The 25,154-nt window shown below is 40.4% G+C and overlaps 1 protein-coding gene across 9 annotated transcripts in view; it reads left to right on the top strand.

Moving 5' to 3' along the window:
* Positions 1-25,154, top strand: part of kiaa1217 (KIAA1217 ortholog) — a 119,404-nt gene that overhangs the window by 1,995 nt on the left and 92,255 nt on the right. For 2 of the 9 annotated variants that reach the window (XM_084939422.1, XM_084939432.1), the window contains exon 1: positions 23,583-25,103. The exons of 1 other annotated variant lie outside the window; for it this stretch is intronic. In XM_084939422.1, the coding sequence (XP_084795548.1) occupies positions 24,761-25,103 (343 nt within the window). In that variant the 5' untranslated portion in view covers positions 23,583-24,760. Of the gene's footprint in view, positions 1-23,580; positions 25,104-25,154 lie in introns of those variants that run through there. 6 more of the 9 variants (XM_084939423.1, XM_084939420.1, XM_084939424.1 and 3 more) reach the window with 4 other exon arrangements.

Here is a 25,154-nt window from a genome sequence, read left to right as displayed (position 1 = left end):
TCTTTCCGAAAACAGGCAGCATTGTGGCGTCTTTCTTCCTCAGTTATTTTATATTCATAACGTTTGCTTTGCTATCCAAGCAGACTTTTCAGTTTATAAAACTGTATACGATTGCAAGTTATTACTTCAGTTTTTAGAATTATTGAGAGTCTGTGCATGATAGCATCCATTTTATCATACCTATTATCCACAGAGCTATGTGCATACAATGTAAAGTATTTAATTTATTTGAAAACGCTAAACACATCCACCCCAGTGGTCACTTTTGGGGAAATTCAGGTTATTGGGCTGTGCTAGTGTGTATCAACAGCAGCAGACATGTTTTCAGATGGATGTGGTCTTGAAGACAAGGTCAAGCTCTTAGTTAGTCCATAGGCTAATTTTACTAATGAACACATGGCCCACTAATTTTGTAGTTCTGTGCCACTGCCAGTGCCATCTTTTTGGTACTATCTTTAGCCATTATTATTACTGATGATGATGTTTGAAATTTAAATACACGGAACATTTTTCTCTATATTATCCACCGAAAAATGGCATTGCATTGTTGAAAAGAAGTAAAACCTTAAATCTATTTCTAGATGTCTTCACCTTTTCCTTAGTAAACACTTAATAGAATCTCTACGAATTTCAATGATCAAAGAGTCTTTTAGATTTTACATTGAAATATTACCACGATTTATCTTTTGTCTTTCAGAAATTTCACAATGTATGTGATCAATACATGCTTTTGATTCAAAGACTTATCTGTGTGTTGAGAAGGATTAACTGTGACTAAGATGGTGATATGTCTTTCAGTGAGCTATTATACCCTGGACAGCTGCACTCGGGACCATGATGTGCATCATCTTATGTTTCCAACAATATTTGCAGATTATGTCAACAGTCTTGGGTGGTGAAAAGAAGATATCTCGTACTGAGTTCCCATCAAAGTTCTTACACAAAGAGAATTGTTTCACTATTCATCTCAGTCTTTAACTATGTCTTAGGTGGTCTATACCAACATGTTATGTTAACCAGTGCTGTTATTCTGTAAGGCTTCCATGGCATAACAAACTATGACCTCCATATTCCTCTTCATGCCCATTACTGATCATCACTGATGATGCCTGTTCTCCTGTTTCCGTTTGCTATTTTCTTTTTCCCATCACCACCAACTGGTTGGGGCAAATAGCTGCCCCTCCTTGAACCTGGTTTTGCTGGAGCTTTCTTCCTGCTGAAAGGGAGTTTTTCTGTCCCACTGTTGCCAAGTGCTTGCTCGTAATAGATCGCCCGCTCATTGGGTTTTTTACTCTAATATATTAGCATCTTTAATCCACAATGCAAAGGCCCTTGGGGGTGACTTTATTGTGAATTGGTACTTGTTATGTGCAGCAGTGAATGCAGTGTCACGTTTGCTGTAGTGTGAATGTGTAAAAAGCTGCTTTAAATTAAAAGAGCAGGAAGACAGCTCAAGATGTATAACCAGTGCGTCACATTTGCATGTTCAAATACAATACCGTATCTGATCTTGATTTAATTACTTTACTAAGTTCTGAGCAGATGGCAACATTTGCTTCATATAATGTGAAAAGTTGTTGTTCTCACATAGGAGAAACACAATTTAATAACAACAACACTGTAAAAGAAGAGGGTCAAAGCAAATGAACCAAGAAATATTCAGTCATAATTAAAAGGGACGATGCCGTGTTGTTTAATCCATTAGCCCATTAACTTTTTGTCAGGATGTCCATGGCGGCATGTTATCATACTTTTGGTCTCCGTGTGATTGCCTTGGGAAATTGGCAAATGATGTGTTGGTGCAATAATCCCAAAATATGCTTCTTTACCAGCTCAGGAATGCAGGCAGTGTCTGTGCCAGTGTCAGGCTTTTGAAACCAGTGGGAGATGCACTCTCTGCAGCTTAAAACACGCTGTGGAAACAAATCAAATGAATGTAAAGGTGAGGATGATGCATAGCTTTAATTTCCTCACACAGACTTTCTATTGATAGTTCACTTACTACTATATTAACATAATCTTTGAGTGAATGGCTGTCTAGTAAGGTGTGAAATGCCATATGTAGCGGGCTGATCAAATTTGATAGTCACTTGAACGGACTCTTCTGGAAATGGCCAAGCTCCTGAGATGCTTAACAGCTGTTTTCACAGCAGATTGAAAGCGTGTCCCTTAGGGGCTCTTAAGTTTCTTAAGAGAGTAAAACAAAGATTTAAGGGTATGCAGTGGCTTTATCTGCCAGACAACAATGTATTGGTGCTTTTCCGCCTTTAACTGGGGATGCTGCATTCTGACAAAAGGCAGTAATCTTGAGTTTTTACCCACTGTGTTTATTTTTCCACTGAAAATACTGATACCTCTTTGTATCTAAGCTTATGAGCTCCATGGGTGTTAGACATTGTGACAGTTATTACTACCACAAAATTACTGAAATTTTATATTTTTAAAGCAAGTTTAATTCATTGATATTAATATGTAGTGCAGTCATGTTCAGTTAAGGTTTAATTCTGAACTCTGTTATCTCATCTGTGGACTTAAACACGAGGACACAGGAGTGTGGCGTTATCTGTGACCTTGCAGTGCTTTTGATGGGAGCATCTCTTATCCAAATAATTACAAACTTGACACTAGGATTAGATCTTGAGCAACACATGTGCCAAGTTTTGAATAGGATTGACTGGTGATCAAGATTGGCAAAGAGCAGACAGACTAACATATACAACAGGTACAGCAGGTTGTCCACTCCTGTTATAGATTTGGTGGTTTGATCTCTGACCTCACCATGAGCTCAAGTGTCCTTTGACAAGATGCTGACCAAGTCCCTCCCAATACCAGGCAAGGTCCTCATGTGACAGCTCTGCAAGCATTGTGTGTTTGTGTGTGAAAATGAATGAACGAGAAACACATTTTAAGCACTTAAAGTTAAAGGACACGAGTACAGACCATTTACATACAGAGATTCCTTTATTTAACAGTGAGATTACATGTAATGTACGTGGAGTGCTCAGTAAATCTTTTCAAATATACTTGTGTGTATTTGATCTTACATTTCATCCATTTTCTGCTGACATTTTCACATTGCTCGCTTTGTTCAACTTCAATGTTATTAAGGAAAACTCAAAGCACTCTCTACATCTGAATATTGAAAAGGGGGAAAAAACAGAAGCGTTGCATTCTGCTTCCTGACTTGTGATTTTTTTTGTTCCATCATCAAGCATTTGTGAGAAGGGCGAGTTAACATAAAGGTCATTTTTGAGAAATGAAGTCAAAGGCAAATATTGTTTTGAAAAGCCCCCACCCCCACCCCCACCCCTCGCCGAAAAAAAGGAAATACCACAAGAGGAGTGCGACTTATTGTACAGTCGATTGTGGCTAGAATTACTTTTGGTTGAGTCATCACTGCTGTCTCACAGAATGGCTTTGCATCATTAAACGTTGCGTGCCTAATGAATTATCCATCCTCTTCTGGCTTCTCTGTCTATCCAGCAGCAGGACGCTGATTTGCTGCAAAGAGGAACCAGATGTTTTCTCTCCTTTTTTTAAAAAAATTCTGTTTTTTTTTTTTTTTTTTTTTTTTAATGGTTCCTTCTCATGAGTTCCTTCCTAAAGAGGATGTAATGAAGTATCTACATTTTTCTCTCAGAAGCAGTAGAACTTTGGAAGTGCGCGCAAAATTTGACAACGTCAGACGAGACGAATGGCAGGATAATGAAGTATACCTGTGTTCCATGGCAACAGCTGCACACAGGCCGCTAAGCACGATGCAGTTAAAGCTCCTCATTGGCTGCTGCAGCTTAGAGCTCGCAGACTTCTCAACATTGTTGTTCCCGTCACTGAGTTTTCGTCGCTTGTGGAACGAGTTGAGGAGTAAACAAACACGTCTATCATGTTTATAGTCATCTTAAGTCTGGGAGGATGTAAGGCTTGATAGCACACAGGCAGGAAAGTACACTGTTAAAATGATGACTCCCGAACGCGCCATAGCTCCCTGCACAGCTGTCATTCATCCACCCCGAGCAGTGGTTTTTGAAATATCTGTACTTCTTTATTGCTGATTAGAGACAATCTGGTTGCCTTTCTGTGCAGTTGGAACACAGAGTGTAATAACATTCTTTGCATGTTCTCCCCCAAGCACTAATGATGCATGATATCAGCCCTTATGACATTTTTTTTAGCAAAGGGAACAAAAAATTGACTCGGACACAGATGAGTGAGAAGTCAAATAGCCTCTCCTTTGATGTTGCAGCGAGGTCATGTTCAAAGGAAAATATCAAATAGGTAAGTTGGGGAGAAAATGAGGCAGTGTTCATGTGAGTGAGGCTGTGTGGTGATGCTTAATATTAAGTGTGTGTCTTTGTGTATATGAGTGTGCAGGGTTACCTGATAATTAGGCGTCTTTGGGGGGGCTTATCATCAAACTCCATGCTGATGATATGAAGTCACCAACTGGGATTTTAATGACTTTTCAAATCAATCAAAAGTTCTGGGTCACTGCCACAGAGGTCAGCCCACACACACACACACACACACACACACACACACACACACCCCTGTGTGTTTACTCTTTATTGTCTTAATTGGAAAAATACAGAGCCTTTTTTAAACTGATTTTTCATGTTGTGAGAATAGGACACATTCTGGGCGGGAGGTCTGTTCACTTTTTTTTGCAACTAACTTTTATATCTGCCCATTAGATGTGAAGTTAAAATCCACAGCTAGTTAGCTTAAGTGATCAAAGACTGGAAAATTAGTGATGCACCAATTGCAATTTTCTTATCTGATTCCAATTTCCAATTTTTCTCTAAGGCTACGTTCACACTGCAGGTCTTGATGCTCAATTCCGATTTTTTGATCAAATCCGATTTTTTTGTCTGCTTGTTCACACTACAAATAAGATGTGACAGCAAACGTGCTCTAGTGTGAACGCTCAAAGCGGCCCGCATGCGCAAAAGAAGACGTCGCACGCAACGCGCTCAGTTTAGACCCAGAGCAAACAATATTGTTTGACTGATGGCCCTTAATATAAAGACTTCGGACTTTACGTTTCCCAATTTTTGCTTTAAGTTATTTTGTTATTTACATAATAATGTAAATAACCTAATAATGATCCTTATTGCTGTTTTAGACGAGCGGTGCTTCAAAGGATAGTTGCAGATTTCTGTCAGAATCTGCAGATTATACAGTACAAATAAAATGTTCACGTTGTCTTCCCAACAGTTTCACTGACATCTACACGGGATGGCCAGGAAGCGTTCGGGATGTCTTCTCTGGCGCTGATAATTGGTGTCTGTCTTGTGTCAGTGACGTAAAAGACGGATTTAATGCGACATGACCATTCAAACAGCAGTCGCTTTCTAAAACATCAGATATGTATCGGATTCAGTACCACATACGAAAGTGACCCAGATCGGATTTGAAAATATTGGATTTGTGCCGTTCACACTGTCATACCATGATCGGATATGGGTCGCATAGGCTCAAAAAAATCGGATTTGATGCGCTTTCGCCTGCAGTGTGAACGTAGCCTTAGTGTGACCTGCCAATACGGATTTTTATCGCTTATCTTTCTAAGAATAGAATAGAATAGAATAGAATAGCCCTTTATTGTCATCGTACACATACAATGAAATTGTGGGTGCTCCACACCAACTGTGCCAGAATAAAATAGAAATAGTAGACAGCAGGAATAAATAGCAAACAGGAGAAATATATGCAATCAAGAGACACATTAGAAAACGAAGTTGTGCAAAGAAAAGACTGAATAAAGTCTGTGTGTGAGTGGCTGAGTGATGGGGGTTACTCAGACCGTGGCTCAGATTATTGAGGATGTGGGGGGATAGTGTTTATTGACAGTCTGAATGGCCCAGGGGAAGAAGCTGTTTGTGAGTAAGTACTGTAACTGACGTGTGAACAAAACCCGACTTCTCTTCAGTTTTTTTTTTCATAATAAAATTAATTGTTACATTTTCCCCCCCACACTGCAGTAAATTACAGGATCTGCTGTCAGTTAAAATTAGGAAAATAAAGTAATGTTCTACTATAAGGAGGCACAAATAACTGAAAACAGTTTCTTTACACCCACGTTGAAATATGACATGACATATTTTACCTTACCAAACAACAGCAAGTGCATCAGATTTATACAATAAAACAAATGTCAGGTACTTACATAATTTTCCATATTTATAACTTCAGTCGGACATTGACCAGTTTTCTCTTTTTCACTCATCTCTTTAATTTTCCTCATAATTACTCTGATTCTTTGCTCATACCGAGGCTGCTGGCTTGTGGCTGGCTCTGAGCTCTGGATAGTTTTGGCTTTCATCACTTTGCCTTTGTTGCCTTCTTTAAAATGTCCATGTTCAGCTGGGTGAAGGTCATTTCAGCGTCTGATTAGGTTTGTTGTTAAGAACGTTTCCCCTGTGGTTTATTTTGGTGAGCTTTGTGTCTTCCTCACTCACAGTGAAGACACACTAGCGTCCAGTCACCAGTCGGGGCCAAGACCGCTAAAAAATCTCTCGATTTGTGTCTCTGGCCAGTCAGTCTGTGCTTGAACAAATTCTTTAAGTATTGTTGCCTTGGTTTTGGTTCAAGTTCAATTGAGTCTTCTTCTTCATGTTTTTTCCAGACACTAATATTTTGTGGTAAGTATGCGTTGCGTTGACACACGATCTGTGCAAACTAGGATGCAAAAGACACATTTCATCAGGACCTATAAGGTAAACACATTTTCTCACTTACACAGTCTCTCTGACAAGCCCCTCCTGGTTATACGTAATTTATGCTCACTTCGATAAAAACAAGCCATCTGACACCACTCATTTGAAATTCCAAACATTTTGCTTCAGTATCTAATTTGATAACTGAGCTTGTGGATGGGAAAATAATCCACTCCCAGTCAATAACCACAAGCCACTCCTGTCAGTGTGATAAATGGGAGGTTTAGCACGAGGCTACAAGTGGGGGTTTGTAAGTGGATGGGACGCCGCTGATTGGGTGCGGTCGTAGCAAAAGGCTGTGGGAGGAAAACATCCATCCAGAAAGTGCTGAGAAGTTTGGTGATGACCCTATAGCACATTATAGGAGTTTCCAGCTGGTTGCTGGAAGACTGAAGGGAGAATAGGGAGTGACAGACTAAGCAGTGCCCTGTTGCTTTATCAAAAAACTTTATCAGTAATACTATTTCTCATGAGAGAAGGAGCAAATAATTATAGGCATTCTATGCGCAGTAAATTCTTTGCCTTCTTTTCACTTGCTGTGAATTTTCAGGTCAAGTTGGGCTAATCCACTTTGCTCCCTGGATAGTCTATGAAATACCAGCATGCCAATAAGTGTGGTGCTGGCATCGGCAAATGGCTGCTGATCCTTTGATTCATACTTTAATCTGAAGACAAAAGATTTTTTTTTTTAAATTAGAGCCCTTTCTATTATATTAAACCACCTACTGCATTTAAATCCAGCCATTCTCTATTTGAAAGATGAATAGGGCTCTTACAGAAATGTAGTTCTCTTTCATTTCTTTTGTATAAATGCTCCCAATTAGAAAGGGAAAACAAATTTGAAATCACTCTGTGGAGTTCATTCTTTGTTATGATTGATGACTGATGATGATTTTGCCTCAGCCCCGGCACCTTTCGCCTTAGCTTATCAGAGCGCGTACAGCTGCTTTAGTGGCCGAAAAACTGTGATATTTAACGAGACTCTCTGTTATGCACTGTATGTGACACTGAATGCCATGATGATGCGGACTTGGCTGTCAGGAGCCACTGCAAAGGCCAGCAGTTGTGTAAGAGATTTAATGGCTGTGGCTGGGAGTCTAAAGAGAGGGCAGCAATCATCAGACCTTTTGGCAAGGTTAGCTCGGTCCTTTATTCTCTGCTTCTCTCTTTCAATCGCTCTGTTAGTCATCCTAAAGTAATACTCTGGTGCTTCCAAACTCTAGTCCTTATGTTGCCAGTAACTTTTTAACAGAAATCACAAATGTAAGCTTGATGATATCTTTGATGCACCAGTGTAAGGAAGGATGAATTAAAACTTTCATTTTACCTGTTTTCTTCTGTTTTCTTCTGTTAGATCTGCCACTTAATGAAAATGTTAAATACTGGAAATGGTCTTTTTTATATATATATATATATATTGTTTTTAATACTTAAAAATGCTTTACAGCCAGTGACTGTTGGAAGTGTAGAGTTCATGGATATCAGGAAATGTTGAGGTTCCAGGTGCTGCTTGTTTGATTTTGTATTTGATAAATAAAATTCATGCTCTATTGGGTTGAGACTGATTTGGCCATTGAAGAATGTCTAATTTCTTTGCCTTGAGAAATGCTTATGCGTCTCCTTTGACATTGCAGTGTGCCATTACATACACAATTCATCCTGCTACATGCCACTCACCAATCACATTATCAATAAACACTAGCTGCCCTGAGCCGATGGGAGCCATACATGCCAATGACGTAATCCAAAGAACTGTCCAAAGAACTTTTTTAAGGCCTGTGTAGGTTCTGTTACATGTTTTCTGACAAAGTCTACTTTGGCCTTTGGTTCTTGAGTGTAGCCGGTGCTTTTTGCATTCACAAAGGCGTCTCTTGACTGTAGACCTTGACCATGATACGTCTAACTCCTTGAGAGTATTCTTGAATTGTTTAGAAATTTTGAAGTTGTTTTTCTTAATCATGGAAATAATTCTGTCATCCTGCACGTTAGTCAACTCATGTGGTCTTTCCGGCCTTATGGTGTTGCTGAGCTGTTGTTGTTGTTGGTGTTGCAGTGCATTCCTTATTTAAAGAATATACCGGATTACTGATTTTGCCATGTCTAAAGGTTTTGCTAGCTTGTTTATTTTGGTTTTTCCATGTAATGGCAATTATGATTTCCAATGAACAGCTATCAAATGCATATCCAGCACTCTGGAACCTACTCCAGAGCTTTTATCTGCTTAATTTCTCATAAAACGATAAGGGAACAAGCCTCAACTGACCGTGAAACTGGTTGTCAGTCAGTGAGCCTGTAAAAATGGGGAACTATGAATAATAATGGTTATAATTCCTAAATATTTAATGCAATACTTTTGTGAAAACCTTTGAATTAAAGCTAAAAGTTTGCACTTCTTTTTTTTTTGATGAAATGAGAAAATCCACCGTGGTGTAAAAAAGGCAAAACTACAGAAATTATGTAACTGTCCAGATTTTTATGGAATTAACCGTATGTCTGAAACAAGGTATTGTAATTCCTCTCACTTTAAAGTTGACTACAGTGACTTTAAGCTAACCTTTCCTGGCTTCCTGACTTTTCTTCACAGAGCTCTTTTGAATACCACTTGACGGAGATGACCATATTTAAGACATCCCCCCCACTTGACATTAAGCTGAACCATAAAGCACAGAAGTTTGCATGTGCGTGTGTATGTGTGTGCTGTAATTTATTCAATTAATTTATAAGTATTTCAGACTTAGTTTTTTTTTTTGGATTCATGCCTCACCCGAGCCAAATAAAACAGACATTGTTACTGTTTTTTGTCCCCAGTATCAACAACAGACACTGCTGGTTGAGTCATTCTGGTAGGATGCAATTAGAGTAAGCCCAGCTGCACATTTTGGACGACCAAGATCAAATGTATACTCATTAACTGTTGTAAACTGTAACTGCGACGTGCACTATTACGGTTAAGAGTCCATTTCTCTAACAGTCGACACTTTCAGCCAGTCCATGATGGAGAAATGCCTTAATACCTTCAGAATCTAATTTTACTGGTTGTTTTTTCTTTCTTGTGCGTCTTTTTTATACCTTTGTGTTTTTTTCTACTGCCCACACATTTTTTTACAGTGAGATTACTGTTAGAGCAAATGTAACTGTAAAAAATAAATTACTTCAGTTAAATAAACTGATGCCTTGTCTTTGCCTTGAAGCTGGTATAATCACCATTTTCATTATGATAAATAAAAAAAGTTGTTTCCCATCTTTTTTGAAAATGAAAACACAGCATACTGTGATTAGCATTCATTTCAAATAAAAAGAGAAGTCACCAAGCATTACCTCAGATGTTCACATCATTACTACCACTGCTATAGTTATCATCTGTATGGGGATAGCTATAAGAAGTAGCACTTGAAGAAGTGACCTTGATACAGCTTCAAAGCGAGAGTATAAATGTTACTGGAAAGTAAAGCTGATTAGTGACTCATGTGCATGTGACTAAACCATTGTTGACTGAGCCAAGAATGTACTCCCAGCTGCTAGTTAACATTATTAACCCACAGCTGCTAGTTATCATGGCCGCCTACTTTTTCTGCCATCAAAAAGCTTTTTCACAGTGGGGAGTGACCGAGGTGAGGAAGAGTTAGCTCAAACTTTCCGCTGACCTTCATAACCTCAAAGTCTCTCTGGCCCAGATTTATCCGAGTCCCTGCGCCTTTCTCAGAACTTGACACTGAATGGCGCCCAGGACTTTTAATATCATGGCGTTTGTGGGTGCTCCTGACTGATAGAGGTTCGGGGTTAGTCTTTGATGTTCTTTGTGCTTCTTAATGAGGATCAGACTCGGGTTTTTTTTGGCCAAAGTCCTCCCTCCTCCCTTTTCCACTTGGAGCAGTGGGGCAGCAGAGATTGAAGAACTAGTTCCACCTCAAGAGAGGAGCATTTCTTCCCCCTCCTTTCCCCCTCTATACATTTTATCCTTCCTCTCTCTCCCACTCTTTCTTTAATCAGCCTCTCTGGCACCCAGAGCGTCTCTGGGTCTCTGAGTGAGTTCATCATTTCATTAAGGAGGCCTTGGCCCAGATGAATCAGGGCTCTGAAGTTCTTTCATCAGCACCTTGGGGAAGCGGGAGAAACGGTTAGGGAAACCAAGTGCGACAAAGCACAGGAAACACACCAAAGGGGGTCCAGCTCAGTTTGGACTGGGCCCGAAGGCTGAAACGTGTGTGTACACAAGCCTGTGACAAGGCAAAGGGTCAGGGCAGATGTCAGATGAGGGTTGAGCCCTGACTAACCTCTGATCTAACTTCTAAGAACAAAGGCCAACCAAAAACACGTGTGGGCTGGTGCTCTAGTTATGTTCCCTTTCCTCATGAAAAGACACGTTTGATGAATTAACTTTAGAAAACAAAGACCCACTGAAGTGACACTTAGGAGTTATGTAGAGCTTAAGCACAGCACAGTCTTGAAGCTTGTGAGTGAGTCTTGTCGGACAGTGGTTGCAAAACATTTCACTTCTAAATGACACTGACAGAAACCCTGTGTTTTTTTCCCCCAAAGCTTCTCAAGACTGAGCAGATAAATATGTTGTTGCGTGAGAATAGATTTGTCCTTCAGTACATTTTGACCTAATGCACTGTTTCCCTTTAGCTTGGGCTGCCAACATTTGCTGCTAGCTATTTTGTATGCAATTTATTACAATTAGCCTGAAGCAAATGCTATTTCTAGCCCAGGAACTGGACTGTTAATTCAGATTATTGCCATAGAGGAAAACCATAAAGCTTGGGGGCCATTATTCCTGCAGAATTTCAGGCATGACATATTGAAGAGGAGCGGAGCTACTGAATATGTTTCTTTATGTCTTGAGAGAAAACCCTTAAAACTCAGCCTCATATCTTGCATGAGTGGACCCTGCACCCCTGTTACTCGTCCATTCAGTCATGCAACTTTACCTCCATCCCATCATTCATAGCGCCATTAACTGCGATTTAATTTAACACCACCCACCTATCTCACACCTCATATGTAGACCCCAATGTGTCATCCTTTGTGTCTTCATTCCTTTTGTGTCCCTCCTCGTCAGATGCTTATCTCTGTCCCGCGTTTATCCAGGCGGAGCCCATGCTGTTGGTTCAGCAGATCTCTGCTGCTGACTGAAGCCTTGTGTGTTTGTGTGGCAGTGCACGTGTGTGTATGTAGGTCTGCCCACTCGCATCTATGCGTACCGCTGGAGGACTTCCTGTGGTGTTGTGACATGGATGCTGGTGTTTGCTGTCACTGCAGTTCATGTGTCGCTTTGCCCCCACTGTTGCTCCCTTACTGCAGAGACTTTGGAAACTGCACACACGCACACACACAGACACATACATTTAGGAAAAAACATACTTATTATGTAGGTTTTTTGTCTTAGATCTCTGGCTCTCGAAAACTCTTAATGTTTCATCCTCACTAGAGTCAGTTCAATATGTAATATAAATGTGTAGCTGATACTAGCTTGTTCTGCACGTGGCTATTAGGTCAGTTGATACCTTTTTGATGCTACTGTTAATACTCCCTGTAGCCAGAACAGTGAGGATGGCTACTTTTGAAAGCTTATCAACCCAAGTTTAGCATATTTGAGGGTGTTTGGGTGTTGTGCATCTAAGGTCAAGAGCAGTTCTGCACAGTTCCTGCTAAGTTCAAACTTAGGCTAACTATATATAGGAGTCATTGTTCATTGCTATGCTAACAATTGGGTACAGAGTATCCTGTACCTAAAACAACTAGACTCCACTGTAATGAAGGGTCGTAAATCTTATACAAAAAATTCAGTGGCTAGCCTATGAAATGCTTTTTTTCCTTTCTTGTTTTTCCCGATTCAACAATCAAGAATGGGTTTGATTGATATCCTAACTGACAAAGATGGATCTACTGCTCATTTACCATATTACCATGAGCATGCCAGGTCAGTGGCTGTCATGATAAATCAGGAAAATATGCTGCACTTCTTCTTGTAAAAAAAAAAAAGCTTATTTGTCAGCCTTTCCTCTGGCTTCTGGTTTTTATGGCCAACTACATTTTGAAATACATGCACTGCATTTATCTGCGTTTTCATTAAATATAGAAAAGCAAATCCACACTCTGAACATTCTCCTTTGTCAGCCTTGAATGGAAAGCACAGCACTAACAAACATCACTGGATGACACTGAAAACGTTGTCACTAGACATTTGAAAACATCAGATATGTTTGAATGAATTAAGGTTACATAAACACTGATAGCAGCACCACTATAAAATTAGTTCTTGTCACCCATCCCTTTGAGTGACACATTGTTGTGGTACTACAAACATATTTGAAATAACTTATCAACATGATCTACACAGCATAGTTTCTGCCCTAAAATACACCCAAAGAACACCCTCAGTTATTCCCCATGTGGCTACTTCTTGTAACCCCCTATTCCTTTGTCATAGCTTTGTTACTTTATTGGTTATGTGATGCTCAAAATTATTATTAGCTTTTTTTACAGTGCTTTGTACCATGCTTATCGGCTGTCTGTTGAAAATGTGCAATGAGGATGGATGACTCATGACTGTAGACCAAATCTACCTACGGGTACAAATAAAGTAACCTGAACCTAGTTCAACTCGAGAGCCAGATTTATCTCTGGGTTGCCGTGTCTTTGCAGGATATGACTTTCAGATACTGTTCATCACTTTTTTTAGGCCTTTTACTTCCTTTGTTTTTCATTTACTTTAACTTTATTTTCAAGGACACACTGCACAGAATGCTGAGACACTCCACATTGCTAATTCTCTTTGGGAATCACTTTGTTAGTGGAAAAAAAAAAGTATTTTCTGTTTCATGAACTGTGCTATTTTTACCATTTTGCATAGATTGAATTTAAAAAATGGGAACTAATCATGTATTTTTGTGACAGGCTAACAGACACAGTTTGAAATTGGTTCTTTGCTAAGTTGTCTGTTATGTGTGGACACAACAGTGGCACACGCTTTGAGTGAGGCGCCTTTTTATGCTTGAATTATTCATAGGTACGTGTAAGGTGGCCTGACAAACAACCAAACATACATCGGAAAATGCTCAGGTACAAGGTTGGGACTTAAAACGAGTGAAAAAACAACCAGTGCCCAAAGAAAACATTTAAAAGACCTTCAGAAAGCCTGAAGAACTATTGCTTATAACCACACATAAAAAAGAAGGTTGGCTCGAGATTTTTTCTCAGTTCTGTAAGTCACATCTCATGCAAGCACTTTGCAGGATATACGGTTTTATGCACTGGAGGAGGCCCAAGATGCTCAATGAGGAATGGAAGAAATTTAATGCCACTGAAGCTCTGTAGAGCTCCTTGCATGGCTGGCTAGCTTAATCTGTCTTCCCTTTTCCCATGTAGGTATAAAGATTTTGAGATTAAAGCAAGCTTTGAAATTAATTACAGATTTTAATAGACACTGTTAAGTGGTGACAAATAATTTATTACTGATGAGGTCACGTTGTAAACAATCCTATAATGTTTTATGCATGCCTCCGTGCCTCACTCTCTTTACCACTGTAAAACTCCCATAGTGTGTTCCACATAGTCTGATTTACAACTTGTGATATAATTTAAAGGACTGATATATTTGTGATGTGGTGCGGAGTGGTTTTTACCAGGGAAAGTGTGCAAAATTATGGGCTGGTAATCGCTCATTTGAAAGCTGTCAGCTCAGTTTTGAGACTGAAGCCATGAAAACCTCTAATGAAAATCTACTTTCTTGGCAAGCATGTTTACACACAGACATGCACACATGCAGGATATAGACACAGACACACACACACACAGATTATTCCCAATCCCCCTGAGAGCGCTTAGACAAATGGCATTTTCACATGTTAAAGGTCACAAATGAAATAGCTGTTGTGAGCATAAATTTGGACACACTGCAGCTGCGACAGTAGAGAGGAAGTCATCGATATAAAACACTGGTTACTTCAGGTTGAAAAACCTCCTGAATAATTGCTGTAGGATTTATGGTTGGCCACATTAAGGCTCATATTGTTCTGCCAGCAGATTCTTGAGCAGCATATGTCAGCTAGGATGAACCATTTCTTACCTTTAAATCATAATATCCTCACCATTGTCTGGAAAATATATATTTTTTGTTCTTTGCACCATATAATTATATTCACGTGAGCTCACTGGTGAATAAAACAGGAGAAAACAAATAAAATGTATCAATAAAGACACACAAAGTGGAACCACCTATTGGCTCAACCCCAGATTTGCTGACCTTTGAACCAAGAACAAGACACACATCATGTAAGTTTATATTTCCATAAAGTTAAAGCTTGAATTCTGTGCCCTATTTTGTTACTCATGAGTGAATTTATGGTCTATATTTGAACGTGTGCTCGATCCCTCTTTCTTTAAGAGCCAAAAGCAGAAAGAAACCAAGGTTGCAGCTGTCCCAGCACGCCATCGTTCGTCCTCCATAATATATGATTCCCTAAAAGGCTCCTTTAGCTCCTTCTAGCTGTTTACATGCTGCTAAAAACAAGATCTAACAGGCCCTTACGGCTTGGATTCGTGTGCTCCTACTTGGGTGTTTTCATGTGTGTATGTTTTTATATTCACATCTAATTAAGCTGCGCTAATGACGAGCAGCTTGGAGATAAAATTACAGGTTTTTCAGATATCTCATCTTGGAGTTATTTGGTTTTGAATATCTTATATTTTCCCAGCTTGTAAGAGAAGAAGAGCCGATGGAAGTGTTTTTCCTGGGTATCCTTTGCTTTGGAGCATTTTCCCTTGACTGCTCAATCTAAAAGAGCTCAGAGCTGATGTTGGAAACCTCATCTGCCTAATTCCTTCACAGAGGTACTATTGTTTTCACAACATAATACATTTTTTGTGGTTTCCTATCACATCTGTCTGGTAGTTTTCCACCTTGACCAGAGACAGAAAGCACTGTACCACAGGAATCTATGCCATAAGAATCTAGTACTTTTTGCTGGATTGTATGCATGCAAGTCCTTACTTTTTCACTCCCATGAGCTTTATGATATCATTTGTTATGAATGTGCTTTGTCTTTGTTGTAAGACAGATGCTGCTCTTTCAGGATTTGGTAACAACACCTCTCTGTCTCTTTTCTTTCTATTGCTTCCTCCTCTTTCTGTCTCGGTCTGCAGACAGTGATTGAACTAAAAATCAATAAGCCATAAAGACAGCAGAGAAGCCTCTTATTTACATCAGTCTGAATGGAGAGGTAGTTTGTCTGTCCTCATATCCTCTTTATAGACTTCAGGCAGAAGCATTCAGTTTTCCTCCAATAACACACTCGACAGGCTGTCCAGATAAGAAGCTAAGCTCTGATAAAATGCTGAGGCGTAAAGGATAGGACGAGGCTGTGAGTTTAACGCTTAGCCGCTGCCTCTGGGGTAAAAGGGGGAAAATATATGTTTGGACATTTCCAAACTGTGTGTAAGGAGGCGGTTAGCATGTGACTGCTCACATGTCCGTGCCCGTCGAGGGTGGAGAGCCGGAGTGACTCATAAGGCCACAGGGGGGCCCCAAAGACTTGAGGAGGTAGATTTCACAGTGACGCAGAATCAGCATTCTTACTAAAAGCTGTGTTAATGACTCTTCATTCAGCTCATTCTCTTTTGAGCGTTTTAGACAATGATCCTTCCTCTGTTACAAAATGACAAGATCACACCAAAATGAGATGGTATGACCATAGAGTTTGCTTTCTGTCGGGGTCATTTTAAAGGTAGATGGTAGAGTCCATACAACAGATCAGTCAGCTCGCATCAGGCATTGCTTAAGTCACATTATAATTACATGGAACTGCAGTTGTTTGATGATCTTGTAAACTCTCTGAACGTGCTCTAACGTGCTCTGAAATCATTTGATACGAGAAGATAAATTCATCATTTCCTTTTGAAGAAACTCCCGTTCTGTGCTTGGTGGCTCCAATGAGAAGTTTGAAGTTTTCTATCATATTTCTGCATATTCCAGATGTCCACACCTGGTACCACACCTGAAAAGTCTTGAAACTTTAAAAACACAATTTGTTTCGAAGCAACCAGATGAAAATCATAAATTAAAAAACTTGTAAATTTGCCAAAGTAACAAAGACCACTGTGTATTTTAGGCTGTCGAGCAGTGGTGTCGTGTGTCAAATCCACCAAGAGTCTAGAAATCTTATAAAAAAAAAAAACCCACTGGAAATATGTCACAGTCTAGCTGTACTTCTTTAACAAAAACGTATCATGTCATTTGTTTGGCAGGACAACTCTGTTGTGTTTTGTGCTCCTAGTTCTAAATCATATACACTCGCTGGCCACTTCATTAGGTACACCTGTTCAACCGCTTGTTAACGCAAACATGTAATCAGCCAGTCACATGGCAGCAACTCGGTGCATTCAGGCATGTAGACATGACTGCTGAAGTTTGAACTGAGCATCAGAGTGAGGAAAAATGGTGGTGCCAGACAGGCTGGTCTGAGTAGTTCAGAAACTGCCGATCTACTGGGATTTCCAGAGATTAGTCTCAAAAAGAGAAAATATCCAGTGATCAGTGAGTGTGCTGCTTTGAGCTGATAGGAAGGAAATAGCAATTGAAATAACCACTTATTGCAGAAGAGCATCTCTGAACACACAACTAAAGCTACAGTTCACAAAATCTGCAACAGAACATTAAAAAAAGACCATTGTCTTGATTTCTGCTGAACGATTCAGATGGTAGGGTCAGAATTTAAGGCAAACACGATGTAAGCATGTATCTCTCCACAGCCTGATCCTCCTATGGATTCAAAAATCTGTGCCATAAGGAATTAAGGCAGTTCTGAAGGCTTTAGGTGCAACTAATGAAGTGGCTAGTGAGTATATATCAGCTCATTGCTCATGATATACCAACATAACATATCCTACTTATTATCTGTGGCCTTACTGAAAGCTGCTGTGTCGTCCTTTAAGTTTCAGTCTGATCAGAAAAGAGTTGCGAGTGGACTGTAGCCAGCTTTAAAACATCAAGCCGCGCTCTGATGTTTAATTAGTGCACAGATGAGTCAACAATAATGTAGACTCACCTCCGTCAATTTTGTTTGTTTAAGCAACAGCTGATGATAATGCTCTAGACAGCGGCTCTCCTGACCGGGCAGTCGTCTCTGCTGTCTGTTGAGTGAGTGACAGCCCCTGCTGCTGTGATCAGTCCTGCATTTAATGTCTTGAAGCAGCAGATAATGTGACATGCTAGGTGACTTTCCCCAGGGAGCAGCAGAGCGTTGGGACTAATTGGTTCTGACTGTCAGTGAGTCTCATCGTCTTATAGACTTCTTTTGTTGCCTTTTCTTTACCCCGGGAGCTGGAACCAGTCCAACAGCTAAATCTAAAGAGGAGAGTAAAGGATTTTGTGTTGGAAAGAAAAAGGATAGTTTTAAGTTGTTGATGCTGTTGATAAATTTTAAACAGAGTGTGAGGTCTAGACAGAGACTCAAATGTTCATTTTATGAGTATGTAAAGTACGGAGAACAAAAATGTGATGGTTTGCTTGGCTGAGGAGCTGTTATTCTGAAGAACATTTACATTTTACTGTAGCTTCCATGAGAGTTTGACTCTCGGTGATGTGGGTTGCCTGGTTAAATCAACTAAACCCGTTCTACACGATACAGCAGTTTCCAATGAGCTGTATGTTTAAAAATTATTCAACAGTATTTCTGTGGCGGTGTGTAATGCGTCGTGGACGATGACAGAAAAGCCAGGAGAGAGAGCGCGTTGCAGCCTAGTTTGAAAATCTGCATTTTTGCACATAGACACTGTAGCACAAGTTGCCTCCCTGCTTGCTGTTGTGTCTGTGTGTGCTTGTGCGTTTCTGTCAAGCTTGTAGTGTGCCTTCAGTAACTGATTCAGCTGCTGATATTGAGTGAATGTTACAGTCAGTAATGATTCACGATATGGTTGGGAGGGAGCTCTGAGATGGAATGTAGGAAAAGAAACAACCAACCCCCCGAGGGCTTGGAAAACATACACAACTTACCCTCTCCCACCCCCGTTCCCTCCTAAATCTCACAACTCTCAGGTCCACCTCCTTGTCCTTTGTAAGTTACAGATACTGACATTTTTTTTTTTTTTTTTTTACATTAACAGACAGTCAAGTCTGTCTGCAGATACTTTGCGGTGATCCGCAGCTTTGATTCACTCTTTTTAGCTCTCATCAACCACAGCAGACAGCTGTTTCCAGGAAATCAGCTCTGATAAACCCACCTGCTCAACGCGAAACAGCTCCCAGACAAAGTTGGTGAACATACTGGAGCTTTTTGCTGATAAAGAGACAGGCGTTTTCCAAAATAGTGCTGTGCAAGTCGTGAGCCACAACTTATTTCTTCGTATTTGTTGTAAAAATGAGAAATAGGTGAAAACTATTTATTGAAATGTGCAAACATACACAGAAATACAAGGCAAAAACAGTTTGTACAATTTTAATGCGCTTGAAAGTCAATATTTTTCAACACAGCTTGGACTTTTTTAGGCAAGCTTTTGTGTCGTTTTTATAGTTAGTCATCAGGAATAGTTCTCCAGGCATCCTGAAGGACATTCAAAGCTCTTCTTTGGATGCTGGCTGACTTTTGTCCTGTTCTCCCCAAGATGATCTCACACTGCTACACACTGCTACACGCTCTTGGGAGGCCAATCCATGACTGATATTGTTCCATTGCATGTTTTTTTACCCAGGTATCCTTTTTAGTGCACTGACAGCGTGTTTGGGATCATTGTTAATGAATGAAGCCGCTGTCAGATGCTTTCCAGACAGGACTGCATGGCTAAAAATCTAACAGTACATTTTCTGCATTCATAATTTCACAAATTTTGACAAGCTCCAAACCATGACAGAGCCTCCACCATGTGTTAGACATGGCGGTCACTCCTCACCTCTGTATATATCAATAATGATTCAAACCAAAAATGTTAAATTTGGATTTCCCGTTGTTAGGAATGGCTTCTTAACAGCCACCCTTCCACTGAGCCCATTTCTGATGACGCTTCAGTGAACACTTGGTCATCTGAAGGGCCAGATGCAGTCCAATCTCAGGTCTTTGCTGGATTTTTCCTGTTTCTTAAGGATATGATTGACAGACACTATTCAACTGTTGCAGATGTTTTTTGTTTTTTTGTTTTTTTTAGACCTGCACCTTCTTTTTTTTGTCCTTCACCTGTTTAGTTTCCTCAGAATCTTTAAGGACACACAGCGCATCATGTTGAGGCATGCCAAGTAGCTCTTGGGGGGAATCACCTTGTTATTGCAAAAATAAAAAATTTTGTCTGTCAAACTGTTTTATTTTTGCAATTTTTTTGACTATTCGACAAAAAAAAAATTGGAAAAAATATGTTTCTGCAACAGGCTGCAAGAAAGTCTGGCTCCTTTGAAGCAAAATATAAAGATTCTTGCATAGTAAATAAGCACTTTCAAGTTCATCATAAGCCACGTTGCTGATGTTCACAGTTTGTTTTTGTCATTATTCAATTTTAAAGGCATTTTACTAAAGAAAAATGTGTTTTGAAAGTGATGATAGGGATAAGAAAATAGAGCTGCGTCTGGGTAAAATAAAAATAATTGGATGAAAGTCACAGAAAACTCCAATAACCACCTGACCTATTATGACAAAAATGTTCGTGATAGCAGCTTTAGACTATCTCTGTCAGACGTTTGTCAGGTCTGACAGCAAGCGTTCTGCTGATTATCAAAAACTGTGCATATGCTGGAAAATATACAGGAAGCTGAGGCTACAGCTCAGTTAATGGGGAGTGAGTTTTTAACCTCTGCCCCCAGGTCTAATAATAACTGTCAGATTCTGACGGCAGTTAATTAGAGAAATACCACAAAGGCACTCAGACAACCCTGCTGAGTCTTCTAATGTTCTTAAGTATGCCGAACAGCCCCTCCTACCCACACATATAAGCCATAAGCAGAAGTTTTCTAGGATTTTGCTCCTATAACCACCCATGCCACAGTGCCACAACTCGAACATATCAGTCCTCCAACTGTTGCCTACTCCCTGCTTATATTTGAAACATTGACAGTAGGGCTGCCACAAACGATTATTTTGATAATCGACTAGTCACCGATTATTTTTGCGATTAGTCGACTAATCAGATCATGCATCCATTGGACGTAAAACGTACAGCTTATTGCACCAGCAGCATCTGCTCTTATATAACTATCATTAGCTTACAGCTTTAAGTGTTTAAGGTATGCGCTAACTAAAAATAAAGACAAGATGATAGTTTATTAAATTTTAATGAAATTTGCAGATTGTTTCGGTGAAGTTTAATAAACTCCTTGCTATCTAAAATATAACAGGACACCGGAGTAAATTCTCGAGCATCTCACACTTCTGATAATCAGCTGTCTGCTTGACGTTTGTTCAGCTGTGTAAAAACTATAACTTTAATCTCAGCCAAACCGATTTACTCAGGAACAAATAAAATACTAAAAAAAAAGCCAAACAATAACATTTTTAAGTTATCTAAGTGACTTATATATATTTAACCTGAGTAGCGAAAGACGGCGGTGGGTTTGAAAACGATTTTCTGGCAGTCCGGTGTTCTCACCGGCTCTAGTGACCCTTGCCCCCGGCTAGCTATCGAGCTAGTGGGTAACAGACGTCTCTGAAAACGTCGGAGCGCTTTTGAAAATATGTGGTGTCTTGATAAACTGAGCAGATATTTGAGGTTTACACAGCTACATTCTCGCCTGAAAATATGTTAAACTTTATTTTGTGACCCAGAAAGAATAATAAGAGTAATATTAAAACTAACTAGCTGCCGCCATTGTTGGAAACTGAGCTGGGCTGCGCTATGAATTCTGGTACACAACTTCTTCTTCTTCGGGGTTTAACGGCAGCTGGCATCCTTGTACATGCAGTGCTGCCATCTTCTGTTTCGGTCCGTTATTACATTCTTAAACCCTACTACTTATTCCTGCGTCTTTTGTGATCTTACAAAGCTTCAAACGACGGGTCAACTATTAAATCAGTCGTCGACGATTTTGATAGTCGATGTAATCGTGACTAGTCGACTAATCGTGGTAGCCCTAATTGACAGTTTTTGCTGTCAACACATCAAATAATCCTCTTTCACAAATAGTGTTTTCTGAAGGTAGAATACTTGTGGGTGATTGTTTTGCTCCTCTAGTTTGAAACGCACATTGATGCCATGTCTGGATATTGCTATTTTATGATGTATCACATTGCAGGCTCAATTGGGAAACTCAAATTACATTCCCATGCCTAAATACTATGTTTTTAAAAGCCTTTGAACCAAGTTCCCGGCGTTTGTCTGCTGTACAGTCAGAACTGGCTTCAAGCCTGGGAGGCATCCAGCCCACAAAGAGGGCTTTCATTTACTCCCAGCATACAGATGCACAAACAGCTTCAACTATAGTATGAGAGAGTTACCATTCAGTCACAGAGTAAAACCTATATGGAGTTGGTTTTATCACGGTCACTTTTTTTAATTTTTTAGGATTGACGTAATCCTTGGCACTACGATTTCGTAAACATGGGAGAACTGTGCCAAACGGGTGACACAGAAATATAATCTGACACAATTCTGATGTTTAATCTTATGGTAATGTCTCTAGCTTCTTCACTTTTTCTCCCTTTCTAAAATCCATCTGACATACAGCAGTTCCCATGAGGTTCTTAGCCCTCAGATTTTTGTCAGCGAACAGTTCATTGGGAAAGTATGTAGGTCAATCTGCTTTGCTCTTTATCTAAAGCAATACAGATATGTGGCCATATAATTATTATTTCATATCTATATGATGAGTAATGTTTCCCATCATGATGAGAGGGCTTAGTAGTGAAAATGGCAATCCGCTGGAGGGAGGAGCTTGAATCTTCTGTACAGAGAGTGCATGTGTGTGTGTGTTTTACCTCTAAATTGCTATGTAAACTTCTATTGCGCTATTTAATCATGCCATCCGGTTTAATAGTTCCAAGCATAGCAGTGGATGTCACATCTGGCTTTTCTGTATTGGGACTTTTCTGTGTTTTCTTTTTTCCCTATCTGAGTGGTGCAGAACCGGTTCAAAAAGAGAAATCGTCACTGAGCTCGTAGCCCAGTCCACGTGGATTGTTGCTCTTTTATAATGTGTTGCCTGGCCACAGTTGATCCTTTCGCTCACTGTAATCCATTTTCTAGTGCTTAGTCAGTACGCACGCAATCACATCCCTGTGCAATATATCACATGTCCATTTTGCATCCTTGTTAATATTACACAAGTGCCACAGCCTCAGAGCTAAAAAAAAAAAAAAAAAAAAAAGGTGACCTGCTGGTAGAGTTAATGAGCCTGTCAGCATCAGCAAACTGTGTATGTATGTGTATATATATATATATATATATATATATATATATATATATATATATATATATATATATATATATATATATATATATATATATATATATATATATATATATATAGAGAGAGAGAGAGAGAGAGAGAGAGAGAGAGAGAGAGAGAGAGAGAAGTATATACATATCTAATTTTTTTTACACCATATAAACAGATAAAAATAAATGACAAGTGTTTTGCTTTTAAGATTGAAAGCTGCCTCTTTATGCTCTTTCTCTGCTTGCCTTACCAACATCGATTCAGACTTTTATGTGCTTGTCTGGCAATGATCACTGTGTGCTGTAGAAGAAATTTCATGGGTCAGCTGATTGTTTCAAGCACATTGTCAGAAAAAAAGAAAAAGAAATGTGTTTGCTTTATGTGAGAAAAGAGAGTATTTTGGGGGATTCGGAGAGAGAGAAGAGCTTGATGTTCCTGTCTTTTTCTCTCCCAGCCAACTTCTTTTCTTTTTTTTTCCCTTGTCACAGCCGATGTCGTCGGTGCCGCAGTTCAGAATAGCTTCACTGTGTGTGTTTTGCACACACACACGCTGTAACATTTCACTTCTTAGGGCTCTGTAATTCTCTGTAAATTCCACCACTGAGTGTGTTGTGTTGTGTGTGCGTGTGTGTGCATTCCTGCCTCTGGCAGCCGAACATCTCATCACATTGGGAAGGCTACAGGCTGACTGGATGTTAATAACTAGAGACCATCAGAGCAAAAAGATGAACAAAGAGAGGGAAAAGGAAAAATAGGACGAGGTGAAGTGGTGATTCTACCAGAGCGTGGCTTTGAGCGGTTGGCTGATGACGTGAAGTGCTGCACACACATCTGGAACAGCTTGAGCAGCTGCACCTGAAGAGCAGGGCTCCTCCACAAAGCCTCTGCCGGCACTTTTTCTGTATCCCCGGTGCTCTTTTTCCTCCCCCGTTTTCTCTCGCAGTCTCTAAATCTTTTTCTCTCACTCTCTCTGTTTACCGCCTGCCGGAGCGCTGGGATGGTTACCCGCTGTGCATCAGCAAAGAAGAGCGAGTGAACCGAAGCAAAAGGGAAGAGGAGAGACGAGGCGCAAGAGGACAGTGACATAGAGGAGTATTTACCATGAAGTAGAAGAGAAGAAGTTGACAACCATATTATGAGCGTAAGTGAAGAAGAGAGGGGGCACGAGAAAAAGAGAGAGGGCGATGGAGAACGAGAGAGTGTGACAGACGCGAAAAGAGAGGCAGAGAGGGGATTAAGAAGCCGGAATGCGCTGACACTGGAGACCTGACTTTCTGTTTGCATTTGGCACAGCACATCCTGTCACTCCACAGGTTTATCCACACATACACCCATTTACCAACACATACACACACACATCTACCGTTTGCTTTGGATGATGATCTCAGGAGGCCACGCCAGGAGAAGGCAACACCTTCCAAGGAGCTATTAACCTCCAACCACACAGCTCCCCACCCCCTCACCATCATTTTTGCCTCCCACCCAGCTTCCCAAAAGTGCCCTCCCTCCTGCCCTCCCTCCGTCTGGCCCTGTCAGCCTACCTGCACTACCACACAGCACGCTGGAGCTAAAGAGTAACAGAGTCACACTCACTGAGACCTAAGAAACGTCTGGATTGCTCATGGGACATAGCTGCAGTACCATCAGCTGAGAGGGATAGAGAAGCTTTACTGATCCACTAACCTGCAGGATGTCTAAAGCCTCCAGGCTTTCGCGGCCCCCTCCGGCAGGGGGTGGATCCAAGCTGCCCTCCCCAAGGAAGGAATACCCCAGTGCGTCCGCTTTTGCAGGTCGAACCCGGGTCCTGAGCGTGGGCGAGAAGCTGATGAGAGCAGGTAGTGATGCTATCCTGAGCAGACAAAAGTCTTTAACAGCAGCTGTGGCACGGGACAAAGCACAGAGTGAGACCCAGTCTGAGATTCAGGCCCCTAGCCAGAATCCAGGTGAGAAGAGCCAAAATATGGAGGGGGTCCCTCCCAAAAGCAGGATCAGCCCACCTAAAGTGTCAAGTCACCAGCAAGGCTCTAAACACAGTAAGTAATAAACAAACACACACCGCAGTAATGTTTTACGTGTGAAAATAT

Source organism: Perissodus microlepis, chromosome 9, assembly GCF_051167445.1.
Source record: "Perissodus microlepis isolate ML-2025 ecotype Zambia chromosome 9, ASM5116744v1, whole genome shotgun sequence".
Classification (NCBI taxonomy): domain Eukaryota; kingdom Metazoa; phylum Chordata; class Actinopteri; order Cichliformes; family Cichlidae; genus Perissodus; species Perissodus microlepis.
The sequence above is the reverse complement of the archived record's forward strand: the minus strand, read 5'-3'. Positions and strand labels throughout refer to the sequence as shown.